General features: G+C 40.5%; 1 protein-coding gene across 4 annotated transcripts in view; it reads left to right on the top strand.

Annotated features, from left to right (window-relative positions):
- Positions 1–21,960, top strand: part of Herc2 (HECT and RLD domain containing E3 ubiquitin protein ligase 2) — a 175,960-nt gene that overhangs the window by 32,448 nt on the left and 121,552 nt on the right. For all 4 annotated transcript variants that reach the window (XM_027404742.2, XM_035442481.1, XM_027404741.2 and 1 more), the window contains 10 exons: positions 2,462–2,572; positions 3,086–3,257; positions 4,384–4,557; positions 8,385–8,573; positions 9,143–9,294; positions 10,173–10,330; positions 10,423–10,536; positions 13,473–13,724; positions 15,967–16,160; positions 17,830–18,030. In XM_027404742.2, the coding sequence (XP_027260543.1) occupies positions 2,462–2,572; positions 3,086–3,257; positions 4,384–4,557; positions 8,385–8,573; positions 9,143–9,294; positions 10,173–10,330; positions 10,423–10,536; positions 13,473–13,724; positions 15,967–16,160; positions 17,830–18,030 (1,717 nt within the window). The remainder of the gene's footprint in view (positions 1–2,461; positions 2,573–3,085; positions 3,258–4,383; positions 4,558–8,384; positions 8,574–9,142; positions 9,295–10,172; positions 10,331–10,422; positions 10,537–13,472; positions 13,725–15,966; positions 16,161–17,829; positions 18,031–21,960) is intronic.

Below are 21,960 nucleotides of genomic sequence, written 5' to 3'. Positions count from 1 at the left end.
CAGGTTCTCTGTTTAATAGTCCTGGTTGTCCTGGAACTTGCTTTATAGACCAGGCTGGCCTCGAGCTCACAGAGATATCTGCCTGTCTCTGACTCCTGAGTGCTGGGATTAAAGGCATGTGCCACCATTCCGAACTTTAAAATTGTTTTTATACATTTTATTTATTTAGTGTGTGTGTGTGTGTGTGTGTGTGTGTGTGTGTGTGTGTGTGTGTGTGTGTGTGTGTGTGTGTGTGTGTGTGTATGGGTAAATGAGTCACAGTGAACCATATGTGTCCTGGGGATTGAACTCAGGTAAATCAGTCATGGCAGTAAATGCTTTTTTACATGCTGAGCCTTTTCTCAGCTTTTTTTATTTTTGTTTTTGATTTTCAAGACAGAGTTTCTCTGTGTAGCAGTCCTGGCTGTCTTGGCCAGGCTGGCCTTGAACTCACTGGGATCCACTTGCCTCTGCTTCCCAAGTGCTGGTCTAAAGGCATGTGCCACCACCGCCTGGTCATTCTCAGCTTTTTGATGATTTAATTTGTGATTGTTGTGACTTGACCCAAGAAGCTATCACACAGAATTGTGATGGAAAATACCAGATTTTTTATTTTATTTTTTAATTTTTTTTGAGCACTTCTTGTGTGCCTCTTGGTGTTAATGAAGAGCCACTGTTTTGAGGGATTGATGGTGCTTGCTTGGAAGTCTTGGTAGATAATATATGAGTACACAGCTACTCAAACAAAATTTTCTGATGAGTGCTGGGTGTGTGGCTCAGTAGTAGAGTAGTTGCTGAGCATGTATTACTGGATATGATTGTTCTTACTGCAGAAAAAAATGTGTAAGCTTGTTTGTTAGTTTACTATTGTAACAAAAACCTCAGACAACCAGCTGAAAAGAAGGGAGGGTTTTGGCTGATGGTTTCAGAGACTTCTGAAGTCTATGGTCACTTGGCCCTGGTGCTTTGGACCTGTGTCAGCAAAGATCACCATGGAGGAGCCTGTTTCATTCATGGCAGCCAATAAGCAAAAGAGAGAAAGAGGCGATATCAAGGTTGTTGTGTTCCCTTCAGGAGTGCACCAGCAACGACTAACTTTTGTATTAGGCTCTATTATAAATGTTCTAAACTTTTCCATAGTGCCATGGATTTGGAACTCGCCAGAGAGTGTTTGGCATACATTTATGATCCAAATGTAGCATATAACTATACTTTAAAAAAAATTGTATATGATTTTGATTAGAATGGGAGTTTTGACTTGCCCCATTTCTGAATTGAGCTGACAGCTGTACCCCTCCTTAGACAAGCCAGTAGTCCTAAACTACTTGGTGGTTCCCTGCTCCTAGGAGGTTGCTATATTGAACTTAGTGTGGACATCCAATTGGTGTAGCGTACTATAGCCCAGAGCTCTTGAACTCAGGTGATCCTCAGCTCCTTGGTAGTTAAGACTTTAGGTGTATGTTTCTGCTCTTGGATTGAATATGAATCTGTAGTTACTTGTTTTCTTTTTTTTTTGGTTTTTTGAGAAAGGGTTTCTCTGTGGCTTTGGAGGCTGTCCTGGAACTAGCTCTTGTAGACCAGGCTGGTCTCAAGAACTCCCAGAGATTCGCCTGCCTCTGCCCCCCGAGTGCTGGGATTAAAGGCATGTGCCACCAACGCCCAAATATTTCTTTGATGTGAAATACAAATATGCATAGGCATGTGCCATTAGGTCCTCTGGTAACTTTAAAAGTTAATTCTCCAATTTTGTATGGGAAAGTTGATACTACATTTTGTTCAAATTGGAAAGATGCCCACCACCCCCTTAACTTCCTCCATTCCTTCTTTCCTCCTTCCCTTGAGACAGGCTCTCATGCAGCCCAGGCTGGACTCAAACTACTATGTAGCCAGGGATGACCTTGAACTTCTGATCCTTTTGCCTCTACGTCAAGTACTAGGATTGTAAATGTGTAATCCTGTTCAGTTTATGCACTGCTGGGGATTCAATCCAGGGACTTGTGCATGCTAGTGAAAGGACTCTACTAACCGAACTATAGCCCCATTAAAGACCTTTCTACTCGTTTTGTGCAATGGTAAAACTTATTTTATGCATTAGAAACATAGGGTCTGTCTTCTAATAATCTACTTTCATGCTTTTTTAAAAAATACACCTTTAGTGTCTGGGAAGTAGAGCTCAGTGATAGAGCCCAATGCCAGTGTGTCCAAGGCTCAAGATTTGATCCACACATTAGTAGAAGCACACCCCCCTTCAATAAAGAGTTTTTCCTCCCCCTCCCTCCCTCCCTTTCTCCTTCCCTTCCTCCTTCCCTCCCTCCCTCCCTCCTTTTATCTTTCCCCTCCTCATGTATGTGTGTTTGTGTATGTGTATGTATATGTGCTTGTCTTTTTACATGGGAGATTGAATATAATTAGCCTGCTGGTATGATTTTACGTTTGCTGCTTTCTCTGATGTTGCCTAGCCTTCCTGTTGCTGTCATTTCAGAGATGTTCATGGAACAACAGGGACTAAGGGGCCAGGAGGAGTTCCTCTACAGGACCAGCACTTGGCTTTGGCCATCCTGCTGGAGTTGGCTGTACAGAGGGGAACTCTTAGGTGAGTATGAGGCTCATGTCACCTCAGGAGATGGTTGTGTGTCTGTACACCCGCTGTGTTGTGGAATTCCACTTGTTTGTGGCTATAGCAAATTATGGTGTTTTGTAGCTAGACTAGCCCAGGACCCTGTGTTTATTCTTATACTAGTCTTTTGTCTTTATTTCTTTTTAGGTTAATTTGTCTAGTCATCTAGGACTTCTTTGTAATCTGTTTTCCCCTAAACAACTGTTTATTTAGTTTTTCAGAAGTAGGTATTCTTACTTTGTTGGTTTAAGATCCTAGAAGTTTTGTGTAGAAAGCACTACTTGAATGCCCTAGCTATTTTTATTTTTCATATCAATAGATGGCAAATGTCTTTTGCTAAATTCTTGGCATTGATTTCCATGACATTATTTTAGCGTCTTCTTGTATCATTGCTCTCCTGTAATTCTAATTATTTGTTTGTTTAGTTTTGATGTGGTATGACAAACACTAACTTGTTTTTATTAGAATGTAAATATCCTTCCTTTTCAGTCAAATGTTGTCTGCCATCCTGTTGTTGCTTCAACTGTGGGACAGTGGGGCACAGGAAACTGATAATGAGAGGTCTGCACAGGGCACCAGTGCCCCTCTTTTGCCTCTGCTGCAGAGGTTCCAGAGCATCATCTGTAGTAAGGACATGCCACATGCAGAAGGGGACATGCATGTGAGTATCAACTGGGGTTTTGTGTTTAGATGACCCTTTCTTACTCTGACAGTATTGAAGAACTAGTTTTATTATAGGTAAGCCAGAGTGTACATTTATGGGAGTAGATGCTTTTAGGTGTATTTGTTTGTGGTGACAGCAGCAAGTGAGAAAGGAGCAGGTTTGGGAGGTCAAATGTACTATATTGATAAGGTAGAGTATCACACGTACTATAAAGATTCGTCCATTCAACAGCTCTTACATTTGTACGTATGAAGAGGAATATGGTATGGCATGAATCCATTGGTCTTTTAGAGATCTGTCTACTGCCTGCCATGTTGACTTGCAGATTTTGATCAGCTGATTTGATCTCTGTGTGTCTGGTTTAGTGCCTTTGTGTTCCCAGCAGCTGCTTGAATGTTTTGGGAAGTAGATGCTGTGTTAAGCTGTTTTTGTATTAATATAAACAAATACTCATGAAACCTCAGGACTGTGGCTCTTTACAAGTACATGTTGAACTTTTTATCTTTTCTATAAAATTAGGTGTTTTATTATCACTTTGGCCTAATTTATGTGCTAACACTCGTAAGTGGTAATAAGACTCTGTTTTTTTGTTTTTTTTTTTTTTTTGTTTTTGCCAGAGTTAGAAATGTGGTGTTAACTGTAATAAAATAAGGCTTTAGTAGACAGGCCACTTGTGAGCTACTTGGGAGGCAGATGGAGGAGGATCAAAGATTTAATGTTAGTCCAAGCAACTTAATGTTTCAAGTGGGTGGGATGAGGTCTGTTGAAGACTCTTAGAGTACTTGCCTAACAAGCTTAAAGCTCTAAGGTCAATAAAAATACATAGATTATATAGTGAATACTATGTGTATTTATATGCCAGGTATAGAAGGGTATGAATGTATAGTGTAGCTGTATAACCAACATTGTAGTTTGATGGCTAAAAATAAAATATATAAGATACACACGCGCGCGCGCGCACGCGCGCGCGCACACACACACACACACACACACACACACACACACACACACACACACACACAGAGGAAAACGTAGAACTAAATACCAAAACATAAAGAGTAATTAAAAGTTGATGGTGGTATTTTTCTTCTGTTTGTGAGTATGTTTATTTCTTTTAATTTAGCTTTTATCTGGCCCTCTGAGCCCCAATGAGAGTTTCCTGAGGTACCTTACTCTTCCCCAAGATAATGAGCTTGCCATTGATTTACGACAAACTGCAGTTGTTGTCATGGCCCACTTAGACCGCCTGGCTACACCTTGTATGCCTCCTCTGTGTAGCTCTCCAACATCTCATAAGGTATGTGCTAGAGTAGGACCTTTTTCTTGTGCAATGATGAAAATCACTTGGACCGGCTTGATCTGTTGGGGGATCTCTGGCAGTGGGACCAGGACTGATCCTGGGTGCATGAACTGGCTTTTTGGAACCCATTCCCTATGGTGGGATACCTTGCTCAGCCTGGATGCAGGGAGGAGGGGCTAGGACCTGTCTCAACTTAGTATACCAGACTTGATTGACTCCCCAAGGGAGGCCTTACCCCCTCTGAGGAGTGGATGGGGAGGGTGGGATGGGGGAGTTGGGGAGAAGGCAGAAGGGGAACTGGGGCTAGTATGTAAAATGAAAAAAATTAAAAAGAAAAAATTCACTTGGACGTTAAGTGTACTGGGCAAGTCCTTTACCACTGTCTTAGTTTCTTTTCTTGCGGTGTGATTAAAAACTAAGAACAAAAAACCCCAACTCCACCAAAAGCAACCTAAGGGAGAAAGAAAGGGCTGATTATTCTAGCTCATGATTTGATGGCAGGAGCTTGAAGAATCTGGTCACATTGTATTCACAGTAACAGGAGAGCAGTGGATGCTTACTGGTGCTCAGCCTGCTTTTTCCATGCATGGTCCACTGCCCAGGGCTAGTTCTACCCATAGTTAAGATGAATCTTCCCACATCAGTTTATATGTCAAGATAATTCCCCACAGACATGTCAAGAGGCTTACCTCCCAGGCCACTCCAGGTTCTGCTAGGTTGATATTAACACTAACCATCACAAACACTGAGCTATAACCAACTTAACATTCTTTATGTATGATATGATTAGGAGCTCTTATTGATTTTCATTCTGCGTATGAGCAAAATTTGTACGTTCTTTCTTCTTTTTCTTTTTTCAAAACAGGGTTTCACTATGTAGCCCCAGCTGCCCTGTAGATCACTCTGTAGATCAGGCTGGCCCTGAACTCAGAGATCTGCCTGTTCTGCCTCCCAAGGTTGGGATTAAAGGTGTGTGCCACAACCACTCACCTGAAATTTGATCGACCTTCCTTCCTTCCTTCCTTTCTTCCTTCCTTCCTTCCTTCCTTCCTTCCTTCCTTTCTTCTTTCTTCTTCCTCCTCCTCCTTTTTTTTTTTTTTTTTTTTTTTTTTTTTTGGTTTTTTGAGACAGGGTTTCTCTGTGGCTTTGGAGGCTGTCCTGGAACTCACTGTTGTAGACCAGGCTGGTCTTGAACTCATTTCTGATAATGGTGGTTGGAATGTTTAAATGTGTCTATAGTTGGTCAGTGCTCTGAGGGGGTGATGAGGTACTAGGGCATGCAGGAAGGAATGAAGAGAACAGACAAACATTCAGAATTGCTGGGATCCAGTACAGCCCTGGAACTGAGTATATTTTTTTTTGTGTGTGTAAGTGTAAGTACAGTATAAGGAGGAGAGAGGTTAAGGAGTCCTAGTGGGAGTTCTCTACAGGGGAGCAATCTCCAGCTGAAGACATCTGGGAGGGAGGAGGAAGCTGCAGTGGATGCTTTCTGTTTACATTGTTGTCCTAGTTAGGGTTTCTGTTGCTGCAGGCCCTCCCCCATGGGTCACTAAATAAGAAAATGCCTGACAGCTGGTTCTCAATGAGGCATTTCCTCAACCGAGGCTCCTGGATCCTCTGATGACTCTAGCTTGTGTCAAGTTAACATACAAAACCAGCCGGCACAACTGCCAACAGTGGTACTCTGGTTGGAGGAAGGCTTTTCTAGTTCCCGAGTCTGATCTGGGAAGGCTTTCCATTCTCATGAGTCTGAGGCATTTGGATTCTAGACATACATGGCCATGCTCATGTAAATAACATACTTATTCAGGACTTTATCTGCTCCCCACAAGTACACAATGCTTTGTGAACAAATTAGGGGCCTTAGAGAGCAGGCTTCCTGCCATTTCTAGGGAAATGCCAGAGAATCTTATTATTTTAGTATTGGGAATCAAACCTTTGGCCTTGTTCACTCTAATCATATATGCTGTCAATGACATGCTTAATGTTTAATGCTCATTATAATGTAATAACAATGCAGTCATATTTTATGTAGAATGTATAAGTAATAGTAATGGTGGTAGTAGTGATGGGCCTGTGTGACAAGAATCTGGGGTTTGCCTGCCCATCAAAGACACCTCATGTGAACACAGCTGCTGATCACAGTGTTCCCCCTGTTGTGTTCTTGAGAAAACAAATGTTTGGAATGATAATGTTCTTGTCAAGATTGTGCAGAGTAATCCTGGCTTTCAGTCCAGGTTTAGCTTTTTATTCGTAATAAGAACAGGAATTCATTAAAACAAAACAAACAACAAACAAACCAAAAAAAAAAAAAAAAAAACTCACAACAAGCTGAATAAGCTGGGTGGTGGTAGTGAATACCTTTAATCCCAGCACTTGGGAGGCAGAGGCAGGTGGATCTCTGAGTTTGAGGCCAGTCTGGTTACAGAGCCAGTTCCAGGACAGCCAGGGTGACACAGAGAGACCATATCTTGAAACAAAACAAAACAAAAAACCCCCCAAAAACCCAAAACAACCCTCCCCAGTCAAACTAAACAAAATCAAAACCAAAAAACAAAACAACAAAACATGTACTATAAAATATAGCCACATGGCTCAAAATCAGAATTGTATGTGACAATGCACTTTTGTTTCTTCTCCTGACTTCCATATGCCCAGCAACCCACCTGCTTGATCTCACTTTGCTAGCCTGGTCTATAATTTTCCACTGTTCTCTGGAATGAACATATTAGTGGTAGCATGTTACAGTTATTCTTTAGCTTTTTCCTCTTTGTTTTCTTCTTTAGCTTATTCTTTTCACCAAATTGATATACTGGAATCTTTCTATATTAGTAAATAGAGATGGTCTCTTAATTTTTAAAAGCTGTTTTTTAATAAATATGTTGTGTGTTGAGCTCTGTCTTTTTCCTTCTCATCCACTTCTTCCTATTATTGCTACTATATTTTAAAAATATTTATTTTTTATGTGTGAGTGTGATGACTGCATATATACCTGCATTACAGAAGAGGGCATCAGATCCCATTATAGATGGTTGTGAGCAACTATGTGGTTGCTGGGAAATTGAACTCAGAACCTCTGGAAGAAAACTATGCTCTTAACCGCTGAGCCATCTTTCCACCTCATATTATTGTTGTTATTACTATTATTTTGAGACAGAGTCTCACTATGTAGCCCTGGCTAGCCTGAAACTTAACATGTTTATCAGGCTGGCCTTGAATTTACAGGGTATGTTTTATCCTTGTCTCTTGAGCACTGTGATGAATGGCATGTGCTACCATGCCAGGCAATACATCTTATTCTTAATAAGTCACTTTTTGATGAACACCTGAGTTATTGACAGAAGTTTGCTACCCAAAGACTGCTGTGGTGGCTGATCTGGTACATGCTCTCCTCTTTATCCCTGAGAATGCATGCATTTAAGCATTTGCAGCATGTTAGTGAGGTGACTCAGTGTGGCCTAGTTATCTTCAGGTTGTTCCCAAATAGCTTCACTCTTGTCACCCCTACCACTGAAGATATTTACTCCTAGCCTTATGCTTGGGTTTTTGGCTTTCTGCCAGTTTTGACACAAAAATAACCTGATGTGCTTTGAGCACTGAAAAATATATTAAAAGTCCAGGTTTTGAATGGTACTCTTGAAATGAAATATTATGGACAAACCCAAGGAGCTTACCATTTCACTGAGGTAATATGAAATGTCCTTAGTTATTTTGATGTTTTCATTCAGTCTCTTGTTTTTTAGCTTCCATAGTATCTCAGTATTAGTCCTGGACAATCTCTTACTCTAAAGAAAAGGTTTATGTGTGTTCTTTTATTTTTACAGGGATCATTGCAGGAGGTCATAGGTTGGGGGTTAATAGGATGGAAATACTATGCCAATGTGATTGGTCCAATTCAGTGTGAAGGCCTTGCCAGTCTGGGGGTAATGCAGGTGGCCTGTGCAGAAAAGCGTTTCTTGATCCTGTCCCGAAATGGCCGTGTGTACACACAGGCGTACAACAGTGACATGCTGGTAGGTGCTGAGTGTAGTGTGTCTGCATGCCTCCTTCAGTGGTGGGGTCCCTGCTGTAGATGCCACATGGTATAGTGTTCTCTGTTCTTGGTGTCTGTTCATTGTATATTATTAGTTACACTAAATTGTCCCAGTTAGGATGATTATTAACAGGATTTTGAGTTTTTAAGATCAAGAACTCCATTGAGTAGTTCCCATTGGTTAATCACAATTGTTTTGTAAACCAAATTTTCATGTGTATGGCAGTTAACAGAAAAGAATGGGTTCTAATGAGGATGGTGGTGCATTGGGATATGTGTGCTCCTTATTTAAGGAAAGTACTTGAGTTGTGTGTCTGTGTTACACTGGCTGCTAGCTCCATTCTCAAACCAGCACTTGTCATCCCATGGATCACTTGGAGAACTCTTACCATTCTCTTGGTGCTGGAATGGAGAACTGGTCAGAGCCCTGGAGGTTCCACGTTTGTCAGTTTGAGTGTTTGCTCAGGGAGAATGTGAATGGGGAGAGTCATTGTTCTTACTGTCCATTACTTTGACTGACCAATGTTCTGCTTGATTTTACCTTTTCAGGCTCCACAACTGGTCCAGGGGCTTGCCTCCAGAAACATTGTGAAAATTGCTGCCCATTCTGATGGTCACCACTATCTGGCTTTGGCTGCCACAGGGGAGGTGTATTCCTGGGGCTGTGGGGATGGCGGAAGACTGGGCCATGGAGATACTGTGTATGTACAGCTATTTCAGAAACTGATATGCTCTCTGGGTATCCATATTCACAATAGAATGGAAGATGTCAGGGGTGATTTCCAGCTGCCTACTGAGATAAGGAGAGAGACATTACATGATGTCTTCCTTCTTTCCTTTCCTTCCTTCCTTCCTTCTTTCCTTTCCTCTTTCCTTCCTTCCTCCTTTCCTTTTCTTTGTCCTTTTCCCTTTCCTTTCCTTTTTCCTTTGCTTTCATTTTCTCTTTTTCTTTCACCTCTGTAAGGGTTTCAATGGATCAGATGGGATGGACAGGTATGGATTCTGGCACTCAGGAGCCAAAGAATACCATTGGTCCTAGGCTTGTCTTTGTACCCTTAGCAGTTATTCCCTGGTCACCACTATCTGGCTTTGGCTGCCACAGGGGAGTTGTACTCCTGGGGCTGCGGGGATGGCGGAAGACGGGGCCATGGAGACACTGTTTATGTACAGCTATTTCAGAAACTGATATGCTCGCTGATCTCCTTCTCTAGCTCCTGTTGACCTTTGTCTTGCTCTCTGTTCAGATTATTTTGTCATTTCTAGAACTGATTATGGACAATCGTATAGGAGTTTTTGTCTGGCTTTCATTTACAATAATTATTTGCAGTATAGCCGTGTTGTTGGGTGTCAGCAGTTCATTGTTTTGTTGCTGATGGACTGTGGTTTGGGGACATTAGTAGAACTATTGTATAGTTTGTTGCTTAAGTCTTTAATAGATACTCTTGCTGAATCCAACTTAGGAAGTGGTGATGTTCTGTGTTTGAGATAGAAAGGCAAAACTGCCTTGTGCTCTGATGGCCTTTGCTTTTTTAACTCTTAAGAAATGGCTAAGCTCTTATTTGTTGCTTTCCTCCCACAGGCCTCTGGAGGAGCCCAAGGTGATCTCTGCTTTCTCAGGAAAGCAGGCTGGGAAGCACGTGGTACACATAGCATGTGGGAGCACATACAGCGCAGCCATCACTGCTGAGGGGGAGCTGTACACCTGGGGCCGTGGGAACTACGGCCGATTGGGCCATGGTATGTCTACTGTACATGATTACAGTCATGAGGTAGGAGGAGGTTGCAAACTTCTGAGAGGCATTGAGAATGACAGTTGTATCTCTTTCAAGGCTCCAGTGAAGATGAGGCCATTCCAATGCTGGTGGCAGGACTTAAAGGACTAAAGGTCATCGATGTTGCATGTGGGAGTGGGGATGCTCAAACCCTGGCCGTGACTGAGAATGGTATGTAGAGCTTGTGTGTCCTGGGCAGTTTCTTAGAGATGTTTGTGGCTGTCATCTGGGTGAGTGAGTTTTGGAGTTGTGTGGACCTCCTGAGGCTGCCTTCCCTGTCATCTTTTAGTTAGGTGAGTGTATTGGTTACTTTTTTGTTGCTATAGTAAAACACCATAACCAAGGCAACTTGTGTGAGGGAGAGTTTATTTTATTTTATTTTATTTTATTTTATTTTATTTTATTTTTCTCATTCTTCGAGACAGGGTTTCTCTGTGTAGCCTTGGCTGTCCTAGAACTAGCTTTGTAGATCAGGCTGCCCTTGAACTCACAGAGATCCCCCTGCCTTTGCCTCCTGAGTGCAGGGACTAAAAAAGTATACACCACTACTGCCCAGCATGGAAGAGTTTATTTTGATTTTCAACCCCAGAGGATTAAAGTCCATTGTGTCTGGGAGGCATGGCAGCAGGCAGGCAAGGCATCTGGAGCAGGAACCTGAAAGATCACAGTTGAACACAAACACAAAGCAGAGAGAACAAACTGGAAGCAGATGAAGCTTTTTACATTCAAAGTCTGCTTCCAGTGGCATGCTTCCTCTGGCAAGTCCATACCGCCTGAGCCTCCTCAAGACAGCGACAACAGTTGGAAACTGAGGGTTCTAGCCCAAGATTATGGGGGCATTGTTCACCTGTACTTCTACAGTGAGGGTCTCGGTGGCTTCAGTGCAGAGGCCCAGGAATTGCCCAGGGTTTGGGTTCTTGAAAGCAGATGGCTGCTTAGGGGTTACCACCTTTCCTAGTGGGTATTTTATTTTTTGACTAAAAATTACAGCTAAATGGAATAATTCTGAATTGTCTCATCATTACGATATCCCCTAACATTTAGCCATTATTGCCTTGTCAAAGCCAGTCTTTTGTAGTCATTGTACACTTTGCAACCTAATGGGAAACTGCTTGTTTTAATTTCAGCTTCCTCTTTGTGTTTGTTGGTGAGATTGTATACTTGTTTTTTTTTTTTTTCCCTTGTAGAACTGTGAATCTTGGATCCAAGATCCAAGTACTATACCACTGAATTCCATCCCTGGCTAGCCATAGTTACATATTTTTTGTTTATTAGTGAAATAGTATCTCTGAACTCATTTTCCTCTTGACTTGTCCTCCATGTTGCTGGGGTTACAGGTGTTTGTCACCATGCCCAGCATATTCATATACATATATAATATTTTGAGAGTTCATATAGTTGTTCAGGCTTGATGGTCAGACATGCATCCATTTTGTACAAGGCATTTGTCTGACTGCATTATGGTGGTCTCACTTCTGCACTGTGTCAGTCCTTGCATCAACTGGGGAATTTCTTCGTCTGCTTTCTCTCACAGAGGCTGAATGGCATGTTAAGAATCAACTTCTGAGAGTGTCTTTGGTGCAAATGCCTAGGAATAAGGCTATAAACATTGCTCACCTCACACTTGTGTTTTTTTGTGTAACTCTTACAGCGAAACATCCCTGCTGCATGATTGTGTTCTGAGGTGACTGGTGCAGTGTAGAAGTATCATACCCTGGGTGGTAGGGTCACTGAAAATATTGGTTTAAGTGTAAACAATAGACTTTTATCCAGGACATAGAAAATTAGGCATATATTCTGAGATATATGTGCACATTGAGTTTTTTTCACTGGCCATCTAATAGTATATTATTTACAGTTTTCAATTTAGATCAGGGATTAGCCTGTGCTTGACAATTAGCATTGTATTTGAATCCAAATTAGCTGGTTTATGTGTTGTTTCTGGCCATTTTCCAGTGACAGTAGCATAGTTGTCTCATTGTGACCACCTGTATCACCCACAAAAGCTTAATAAAAGTACCATCTTGTCTTTAAGAAAGTTAGTTGATCTTTGGTTTGGACAGTTGGATTAGAATGAGAATTGAGTTATTTACAAGCAAACTGAAATTTTCTTTCTGATATTTTCTTCTGGACTTTCTCTTAGAACTTTCACCAATGCCTAAATGAACAGCTTTTTTTCCCCCTTTCCAATTTACTTTACTAAGATTTTGCAAATTATTCAGGTGAATTTTTAATTTTTTTTTTTTTTTGAGTCAGTGTTTTCTCTCTGTAGCTTTGGCTGTCCTGGAACTTACTCTGTAGACCAGGCTGGCCTCAAACTCACAGAGATCCACCTGCCTCTGCCTCCTGAGTGCTGGGATTAAAGGGGTGTGCCACCACTGCCCAGTTTATTCAGCTCAGTTTTAAAGACCACTTTTATGGTTGTATTGTACCCTTTTATGTCATATTTAATCAAATTACCTTGCATTGACATATGCTTTTGGGAACCACTATAGTGTGGTGGGGATAGTAGTGTGTAGACAGACTACAGAGTGGTCAGCAAAATGCAGTATCGCCACATACCTCAGTGCTTGTGTTTTCTGGAATAGTGTAAATTTGTTCTGTGTTTATTATCTAGTTGAAACAATAGTATTGGTCCCAACAAAGTAAGAATCAGAAAGAAAACCCAGCTTTTACTTTTAAAATAAGATTTATTTGTTATTTTATTTTATGAGTATGAGTGTTTTGTCTGTAAGTATGAATGTCAGTTTTGTGTGTGTGTGTGTGTGTGTGTGTGTGTGTGGTGCCTGAAAAGAGCAGAACAGTGTGCCGATCCCCTGGAACTGGAATTAAGGATGGGTGTGTGTGCTGGGTGACAACCTGAGTCCTCTGCAAGAGCATCAAGTGTTGTAAACTACTGTGCCATCTCTCTAGCCCTGGTTTTCAATTGATGATATACCAGCCTGAAATATAAACTAGATTACATTTAGTCAATAACGTGTGTAGTATTGACTGTATATACTGGTAAGATTGATTTATGTGTCTTATGAATTATATTATTTTCAGTCGTTTGAAACTTCCATTGAGGTGTGCATTGATTTTTACTTAAATGTATTTGTATTTTCTAGGCCAAGTATGGTCTTGGGGAGATGGCGACTATGGGAAGTTGGGTAGAGGTGGAAGTGACGGCTGCAAAACCCCAAAGCTGATTGAAAAACTTCAAGACTTAGATGTCATCAAAGTTCGCTGTGGAAGTCAATTTTCTATTGCTTTGACAAAAGATGGCCAAGTTTATTCATGGGGAAAAGGTGACAATCAGAGGCTTGGGCATGGAACAGAAGAACATGTCCGTTATCCCAAACTCTTGGAAGGTTTGCAAGGTGAATGCAGATGTAAAACTAATGCCCTTATAGATATATTCTTTAGAAATCTTCAGTTTTCTTTTCTTTATATCCAGTGAATGGACTCTCATTAGAAACTCTTAATAACATCTTGATAGATATAGATAATGGAAGCTGGCTTATCTGTTTTAATAAATGGCCTAAAATTATTCTCATCGAATTTAACCTTTAATTCATTTAGTTTGAGCCTCATTGTGCTTTGGGTCACAGTGGGAAGTAGTCTTAATTCTTCCTGGGTTGGTCTGACTTGAACTTGTTTGAATTTGTTTTTGGTAAGTTGTACATGCTTGGTTACAAGACTGTCTAATGTGCATTGGAGATTGAGAGGAAAAGGGAAGTCATAGTTTGGTGGGTTTTCTGTAGTGTAGTGCTCACTGGAGCATAGAAGTGGACCATCCTGAGAGATCCCTACATAATCTCAGGCACTCTTGCTAGGAATGACATGTTTGGAGATAGAGCCATTAAAACCATGGCATTTAGATCATAGGGACTTTTTTTTTTAATAAAGAGAAATACTAGTTGAAGATGTATTACATTTGTTTATGCTGTACGTGAGGCATTTGTTTAATGATGCAAAGATGTGTTGCATTCTTTTATGTTGCATTTGTTTAACTTTGTGAAGCTGTGTTACTTTGCCTGTCTAAATCAAACCCCCTGATTGGTCTAATAAAGAGCTGAACATCCAATTATTAGGCAGAAGAAAGACTAGGAGGGACTGGCAGGCAGAGAGAATAAATAGAAGGCATAAAGAGAAGAAGAGGAGTGAGAAAAGAAGGGGAGGAGGATGCTAGGGGCCAGTTGCATAGTCAGACCTGGAATATGAAGGAAAGAAAAGATACACAGAAATAGAGAAAGGTAAAAGCCCAGAGGCTAAAGGTAGATGGGATAATTAGTTAAGAAAAGCTGTGGAGAAATAAGCAAAGCTAAGGCTGAACATTCATAAGTAAGAATAAAGAAAACCAACTACAGGAGCATCTTGCTGTTTTTCTATAATGTTTAGCCTGTGGAGTTTAGATCCTCTCCATCCTATTCTAAAGGGGAGCTGGTGGAGTACAGATGAGTTGAGAAGAAAACAGAAGAGGGTGAGGCCAGTGAGTCAGGCAAAGTCAGTACATGTATGTCCAGTGGGGCCCTGTAGTCTTTATTTAGTTCAGAGTGGGGCAGCCTTTTTCTTTTTTTCTTTTTTCTTTTTTTTTTAGATTTTTATTTATTATGTATACAACATTCTGCTTCCATGTATGTCTGCACACCAGAAGAGGGCACCAGGTCTCATAACTGATGATTGTGAGCCACCATGTGCTTGCTGGGAATTGAACTCAGGACCTGTGGAAGAGCAGTCGGTGCTCTTAACCTCTGAGTCATCTCTCCAGCCCGGCAGCCTTTTTCTTAAAGGGCCAGATTATAAATTTGATAATGGAGTGGCCTGCTGTACTCCCATAAAAGTTTATTCAGAAATAGAGGATTTGGTCTTCATTTTGTTTCAGGGACAGGTTTAGTGATTCCTACATTAATTTATTTTCCTTTCTCTATTTCTGTTACTTTATTGAGGGTTTGGAAATAGGGCTTTTAAGTGAGACTTGCTCATCAGTTTTATTTTATAGCATGTTAATACAATGGTCACTGGGAGTCTTCCCTGCTCATCAGGTATTTTATTTCCCAAGCTTTTGAGATAAGTTGTAGAATAACAGTTCACCCTCTTACATAACTCTCCTGGAATTCAGTTTGCCTCTTACTGACATTTTCCTTCAGGAAACCCATCTCTTAAAGGAGCCGAAGGAATGCTACTTTTAAGTTTTGTCTCTCATCCATCAGAAATGCTTCAACAGTGCAGATGAATAAGGGATCAGACTTAATCTTGTGATCTTCCTAGTTAATTATAGAGGCATGTCTTTTTATGATGTGTGTGTGTGTGTGTGTGTGTGTGTGTGTGTGTGTGTGTGTGTCCTATCCTATATGAGTAAGACTAGGGATATGAACTTTAAAAAATCATACTGTCTCTTTTTGAATGAAATTCTGAATAAGTAACAGAAAAAAAAAGACTCTTCATGCTGTAGCATAAGCTTATTTGTGGGCCATGTTCTTAACAAATTATAGTTGATGAAACATGACATCTGTAAGTAGTTAATATTGAATGCTTTCTGTCCTGTAGCAGTGAGCAGATGTCCTTCATGGAACTAAAGCCATAAGCTTGAAGATGTAACTGTGCCCATCTTTTCTCTAGGGAAGAAGGTGATTGATGTGGCTGCAGGCTCGACCCACTGCCTTGCTCTGACAGAAGACAGTGAGGTACACAGCTGGGGGAGCAATGATCAGTGTCAGCACTTTGACACTTTGCGTGTGACCAAGCCAGAACCTACTGCACTACCAGGACTGGACACCAAACACATAGTTGGAATTGCCTGTGGGCCTGCCCAGGTACTCACTACATAGGTTTGGTGTTTTGTACAATTTGTTTTCCAAATGGGCACTGCTAATATATAGAAGTACCAATTTTTGTGTGTCATCCTTCAGTCTTGCTGTTGTTCCAAACCACATATTGTAGTTCTTTTTTAGTGTTTACTTCTGTTATATTGTTTGTAGAAACAGCCTATTCTCCCTCCCCTTCTTCCTTCTTCCCTCTCTCTGTCTCTAGCTTTTCAGTGGTGGCTGTGGGTTATTTCTTTTTTTGTGGGAAGTATGCTAAATGGGTGCTGAAATTTGTTAATTTTTTTCTTCCCAGATTATGTAAGTTGATGTAGTTTTCTTTCTGGAAAACTTTGGTTTTCAAAGTTAACTAATTAACTTTGAAATTAACTGATCTTTGTATTACTGGCATAACTATTGGTCATGTTTTATTATTTTTATGTTTCTATGTTTTCCTTGCTAATGTTTTACTGTGTGTGTGTGTGTGTGTGTGTGTGTGTGTGTGTGTGTGTGTGTGTGTGTATGGATGTGTATGGATGTGTGTGTATGGATGTGTGATTACACTCATCAGGGTTATTTGCATGTGGCTTTCTTTGTGCTTTCTTCTTGATTTCTGTCAGGGTAAAAAGGATTAGGGCATGTTCTCTGTGTTTCCTAAAAGAGATTGTGTACTGTGATATTTCTTCTTTAAATGTTTTGTTGGTGTATTCATCTGAGCCTAGAAGTATACCTAGAAATGTGATTTCACAAGAAATGCAATGTCTTTAACAGATAAACATTCATGGTTTCTGTTTCATGGGTAGGTTTTTCTGGTATTGGCACTCAGGGATCGTTCTGTTACAGCTGTCCAATTCATTTATAATTTTTTTGTGTGTCTTTTCTGACAATTTGAAGTTTTATGCCACTTGGATACTAGTAATTTGTATATTTTTTTGTCAGTCCCTCCTACCCCAGGCTTAATTTTGTTGTTCTTTTAAATAATTTTTAGTTCATTTTTTACTTCTTAATTTTTTTGATTTTAAGTATGTTGCTTTCCTCTTTTTTTTTTCTTTCTGCCTTTCTTGTTTTTCAGTGTCTTTCACATCAGCTTGCTTTGGGCTTACTCTGTTCATTTTCAGGTTACTTAGAGTAAAATCCTGGCTCCTGGAGCTTAGCCCTTTTTGTTTCTAAGCATTTGATGCTATAAATTTTTCTCTAAGTAGTGCTTTCACTGTACCCTCTGTGTTTGCTTCTAGACTGTATACATTTTGTTGTTTCTGGGTGAACTGTTCCATAAATGTCAGTTAGATACAGTATACTTACTGATGGTATACTTCAGTCTCGTTCTCAGGAAAGTTGTGTATATATACCTAATACATCATGCACATAGAGCTATTGTTGTACCACTCTAAGTGGGTTGACTACGCACTCTCATCCATTAATATGGATTAGTAATTTTGTGAGTGAAAACAATATGGAAAAAGCTTTTCACATTTTTAGGTATGGAAATGATGTAGGATGGTGAAATAGGAGAGGAAGTATGTAAGCTAGACAGCCATGAATTTGGGGACATAGAGGGATGAACACGTCATAACTTCAGGCATTTCATGATACCTAGTGGTAAGTCTCTTCAGTAGAACAAACCATCGACGAACTTACAGATTTCATGTTAGATTCTTTTTTTTTTTTTTTTTTTGCACAGAGCTTTGCCTGGTCATCTTGTTCTGAGTGGTCCATTGGCCTTCGTGTCCCTTTTGTGGTGGACATCTGCTCAATGACTTTTGAGCAGTTGGATCTCTTGCTGCGTCAAGTAAGTGAGGGAATGGACGGCACCGCTGACTGGCCCCCACCACAGGAGAAAGAGTGCATGGCTGTGGCAACATTGAATCTTCTACGACTTCAGGTGTTAACTCTTTGCTGCATTCCTGCCCCCTTATAAGTGCCTCAGGAAATCCTAGGTATATTCATGGGTATTGAAAGTGTGAGTTTTAGCTTGTTGGGTGAATTGGTAATAAAACATTTAAAGTGTTTTAAAATAAATTATGGTGGAGAAATGTGTATAAGGCTTAAAATACTTGATCCTTAAAATGCTTTGTTTTTCCTGGAAGTCAGTCATTGCATGCAGATAAGAGTATGTAGAGATTTGGTTGTTGCTGCTAGGCTCACCATCCTTACATTCACCTGGGGAGAGTGTATGTGGAAGAATGCCTTTATGGGACAGAAGGTGAGAGAGAGAGGTAAACCCCAGCTGAAAGAACAGAGCTATATTCAGTAAGCTGGGCTCCCTATATCAGTATCCTCACAGTGAAGAATGGCTACAAAAGTCAGCCAGCCTCTCTCCCTTTTTTTCTCCTGTGTCACGATCTGAAACTGTCCTTTCTATTACATTAGATCCAAGGTGTGCTCTTACTTTGTTTGCCTCTGAAAGAGGACATTTGCAATTATAGTTTTAGGATACGGTATAATCTTTGAAAATTTTTTGTTTTTTAAATTATGTGTATTTTTGTTTGTGTATGTCACGTGAGTGCTAACTTTAGGAAATACTCTGATTTTATGGATTATAAAACAGTAACAAAAAGTATTTTAGGGTTGGTGTAATAATATAATTATTTTTTTAATTTTCCTCTAGTAGAATTTTTAAAAAGACGATGCTCAAAATGTAGTCTTTTGTCAATAGCCAGTTACTTCCTCATCATGGCATATATACCCTGTCTTCTGGGTTCAGTTCACTTCCTCAGATTCCTTCTTCATAAAGGTGTTTTTCCCTCCCTCCCATCAGGGCATATGAGATGTAAAGTCTGAGAAAAAGTTTGCTTTCTTTAGTTTTTCTAGATAATTTATTAAGGTTCAACTTTTTAAGGTAAAGGGGGACACTCCCCTCCCCCAATCGAGGACTCAGCCTAGGGCATCACACATGCTAGGCAAGTGCCACTGAGCAGCACCCTGGCCTTGGGTCATCTCTGTTTTCATTGGCACTTTGAAAATGTTCTGCTGAAAATAGGTCTTCAGCTGTTGTTGATGAGAAACCTTTCACTGCTACACTTGATGCTTTGTAGCCAACGTGTCTTTCTCTTTGGTAGCCTTTCAGGTGTTATGTCTAGGTGGAGGTTTTCAAGATGTAACTGGAGGTTATGGATGTTACTTAGCCGGAGATTTTGTATTTTCATTGCATTGAAATTTGTGTCTGCTTTTAATCTACTTCCTCCTTTAGAGAATGCCTAATAGATTATTGAGTTACTTTCTATTGTCCTGTCTATCGTGACTTTTTTGATTATTTTAAATGTCCTTGTTTGGGAAGCCTTGCTTTAGATGGGTTTGATGACCTGGGACAGATGTGTGAAGTTGGCGCAACAAAGAAACTGTGACCACCTGTTGTTCAAACTAGACACACCTACAAGTAGAACAGTATGCCCAGTTGGCAGCATTTGCAGTTACAGCATCAGGCAGGGTGAGAGACAGTTTTGTCTCTAATGTTTAATATTTACATCTGGTAGGGTAGGGTCTGGGTTCTCTTAATCGACTTACCAGCTGAAGCTGAATCAATTCATTCTACTTTCTGTACGACATCTCCTCTGGGGATATATCAGGTTTTTCCACTTATCCTATAGGCAACATAACTTGGAAACTTACTCTTAATAGTTGGCACTGTTTATCCCTTGTCCTTATGCCCTTTTCTCTTAACTTCTTACAGTATTAGCACAGTTATTAGAAATGAGAGAACTGTGGGATTCTTTGATCCTACTTCATTCCCTGTTCCTAAACTGTTCCTATTAACTCCTGATATCATCTATTTATTTACATTTCTCCTAGACTCTTGTGGGTACAATCATTCTCTCCAGAACAGTTATGCAAGTATGTAATATTAAACTTTATGAGCTACTGTAACTCTTTCAGGCTTGTCACAGGGTGCATTGGAAAAGCAGCATCCTGTTCTTGAGAAGTCTGAATTCATGATCACACTTGAAACATCAAAGGCTTGAGGGACTGAATCAGGTCCACTATATCTTTTTAACAACATCCCCTCTGGCTCACCCAGAGAGGATAGTCATCAGGGGGAAGTTTTCCTTTTGTAATAGCTATTTTATCTGTGACTGAGAAAGTGAAATTAAAGGCAGCTGGCTATATGGCTTGTATAGCAAAAGCAAGAAGTACAGGTAGCACATATGCTCCTGGATTCCCAGAATTAAGGTAGTGAACTGTCCACAGGCTTTGCCAAATGGGTTAGGGTCTCCAGGGTCTTGCTGCAAGGAGAGCTGTTCATGTAGTTCTCAGACCTTGTTCCCCAAAGAAGTCACAGCAGCTCTTTTGCTGTTCATCTCTTAATCTTTTTTGCTCTAAATGATACTCAGTTCTTTCCTTTAAAAAATTGTTCCTTTAGCTCAATAGATACTGTTATTGAATTATGCATTTATTCAACAATTATTTATTTGGAGTATTTTACAAGATCCTGATTCAAGTACATTTCCCCAGCCCCAATGCAACTGGAGCTTCTGTGTATACAAACCAAAAAGTATGACTATTATTTAGGGCAGGGCCCAGAATGCAGAAGGGGCAAGAAGGAGTTTGCCTGGCCCTGTGCACCTCCATCTTAAGGGTCTTGCTCTTGTAACTGTTTTTCAGTTTCTAAAATTTGGTCTGTTTTGAAGCCTTTGCTTTAGTCACAATATTTTTGTCTTCTGGCTTCTGTTCTTTATTATTTAAGATTTATTTTTATTACGTTTGTGTGTGTGTGTGTGTGTGTGTGTGTGTGTGTGTGTGTGTGTGTGTGTGTCTATGTGTCTATGCGTCTATGCGTCTATGTGTCTATGTGTCTATGTGTCTATGTGTCTATATATGTTGTGTGTGCTCATGTAAGCCCGAAGAGGGCATTAGATTCCTTGGAGTTGGAATTACAGGTCGTTGTCAGCACTGGACATGGGTACTGGGAATGAAACTGTCCTTTATACCTAGCTACTCTTAACTGCTGAGCAATGGTTCCTGCCCCAACCTTGATAAATAAATATTCATTTATTTGTGTGTGTAGGTCAGAGGGTAACTTGGGGAAGTTAGTTCTCTTTCTACCATGTAGGCCCTAGGGATTGAACTCAGGTCTTTAGGCTTGCTAGCAAGTGCCTTTATTTGCTACAGTTTCACTGGTTCCTGATTTCTAAGAACACTTAACACATACCTTCCTCCTCCTTCCCTCCCTCCCTCCCTCCCTCCTTCCTCCTCCCTCCCTCCCTCCCTCCCCTGCTACCATGTTGTTGGACATGATTTCCTTAGACAAAGATTTTCCCTCCTGTTAATTTGTTGCAGCATTCATTTGTTATCGAGGTCACCTTCAGTGAGTGACAGTGGCTTCTCTTTGATTCAAGCTATTAAGATGATGCTAGAAGACAGTTTTGTATTTGCTTCTGTGTGTTCTAGGGTTTTACAGGCCATAGTGGGTTCAGATGCTCATTTTGGCAGGTTTCTTAGGGAAACCTCAGGTTTAGCTGGGGGCTGCTCTTTGTTGGTTGGATGACTGGTCTAAAGCTGGAATTCAGAGTCCTACCTATTGAAACCAGAACCTTTGGTATCTATTGTGTCACTGTTCCTGTTTTGCCCTGAGGACTTCCCTTGTGTACTGTAGTTTGGCTATATAGTTTTAAACAGCAGTTAGCCACAGGATTTCTCTGTTGGGGGTTGCATTGCTGGTTGCTGTTTCTATGTTATTTAGTCCTTGTACTGATATTGCACTTTGCAGTTACATATTCAGAGTTGGGTATGAAATGGTGTTTGGTTGTGAGCCTAGTCTTTAGTGGCTGGGTTATTTTACGATGAGATTTCCCAGGTATGTGGTTAAAATTTTTAA

This window comes from Cricetulus griseus, chromosome 3, assembly GCF_003668045.3.
Source record: "Cricetulus griseus strain 17A/GY chromosome 3, alternate assembly CriGri-PICRH-1.0, whole genome shotgun sequence".
In the NCBI taxonomy this organism is placed as follows: domain Eukaryota; kingdom Metazoa; phylum Chordata; class Mammalia; order Rodentia; family Cricetidae; genus Cricetulus; species Cricetulus griseus.
The sequence above is the reverse complement of the archived record's forward strand: the minus strand, read 5'-3'. Positions and strand labels throughout refer to the sequence as shown.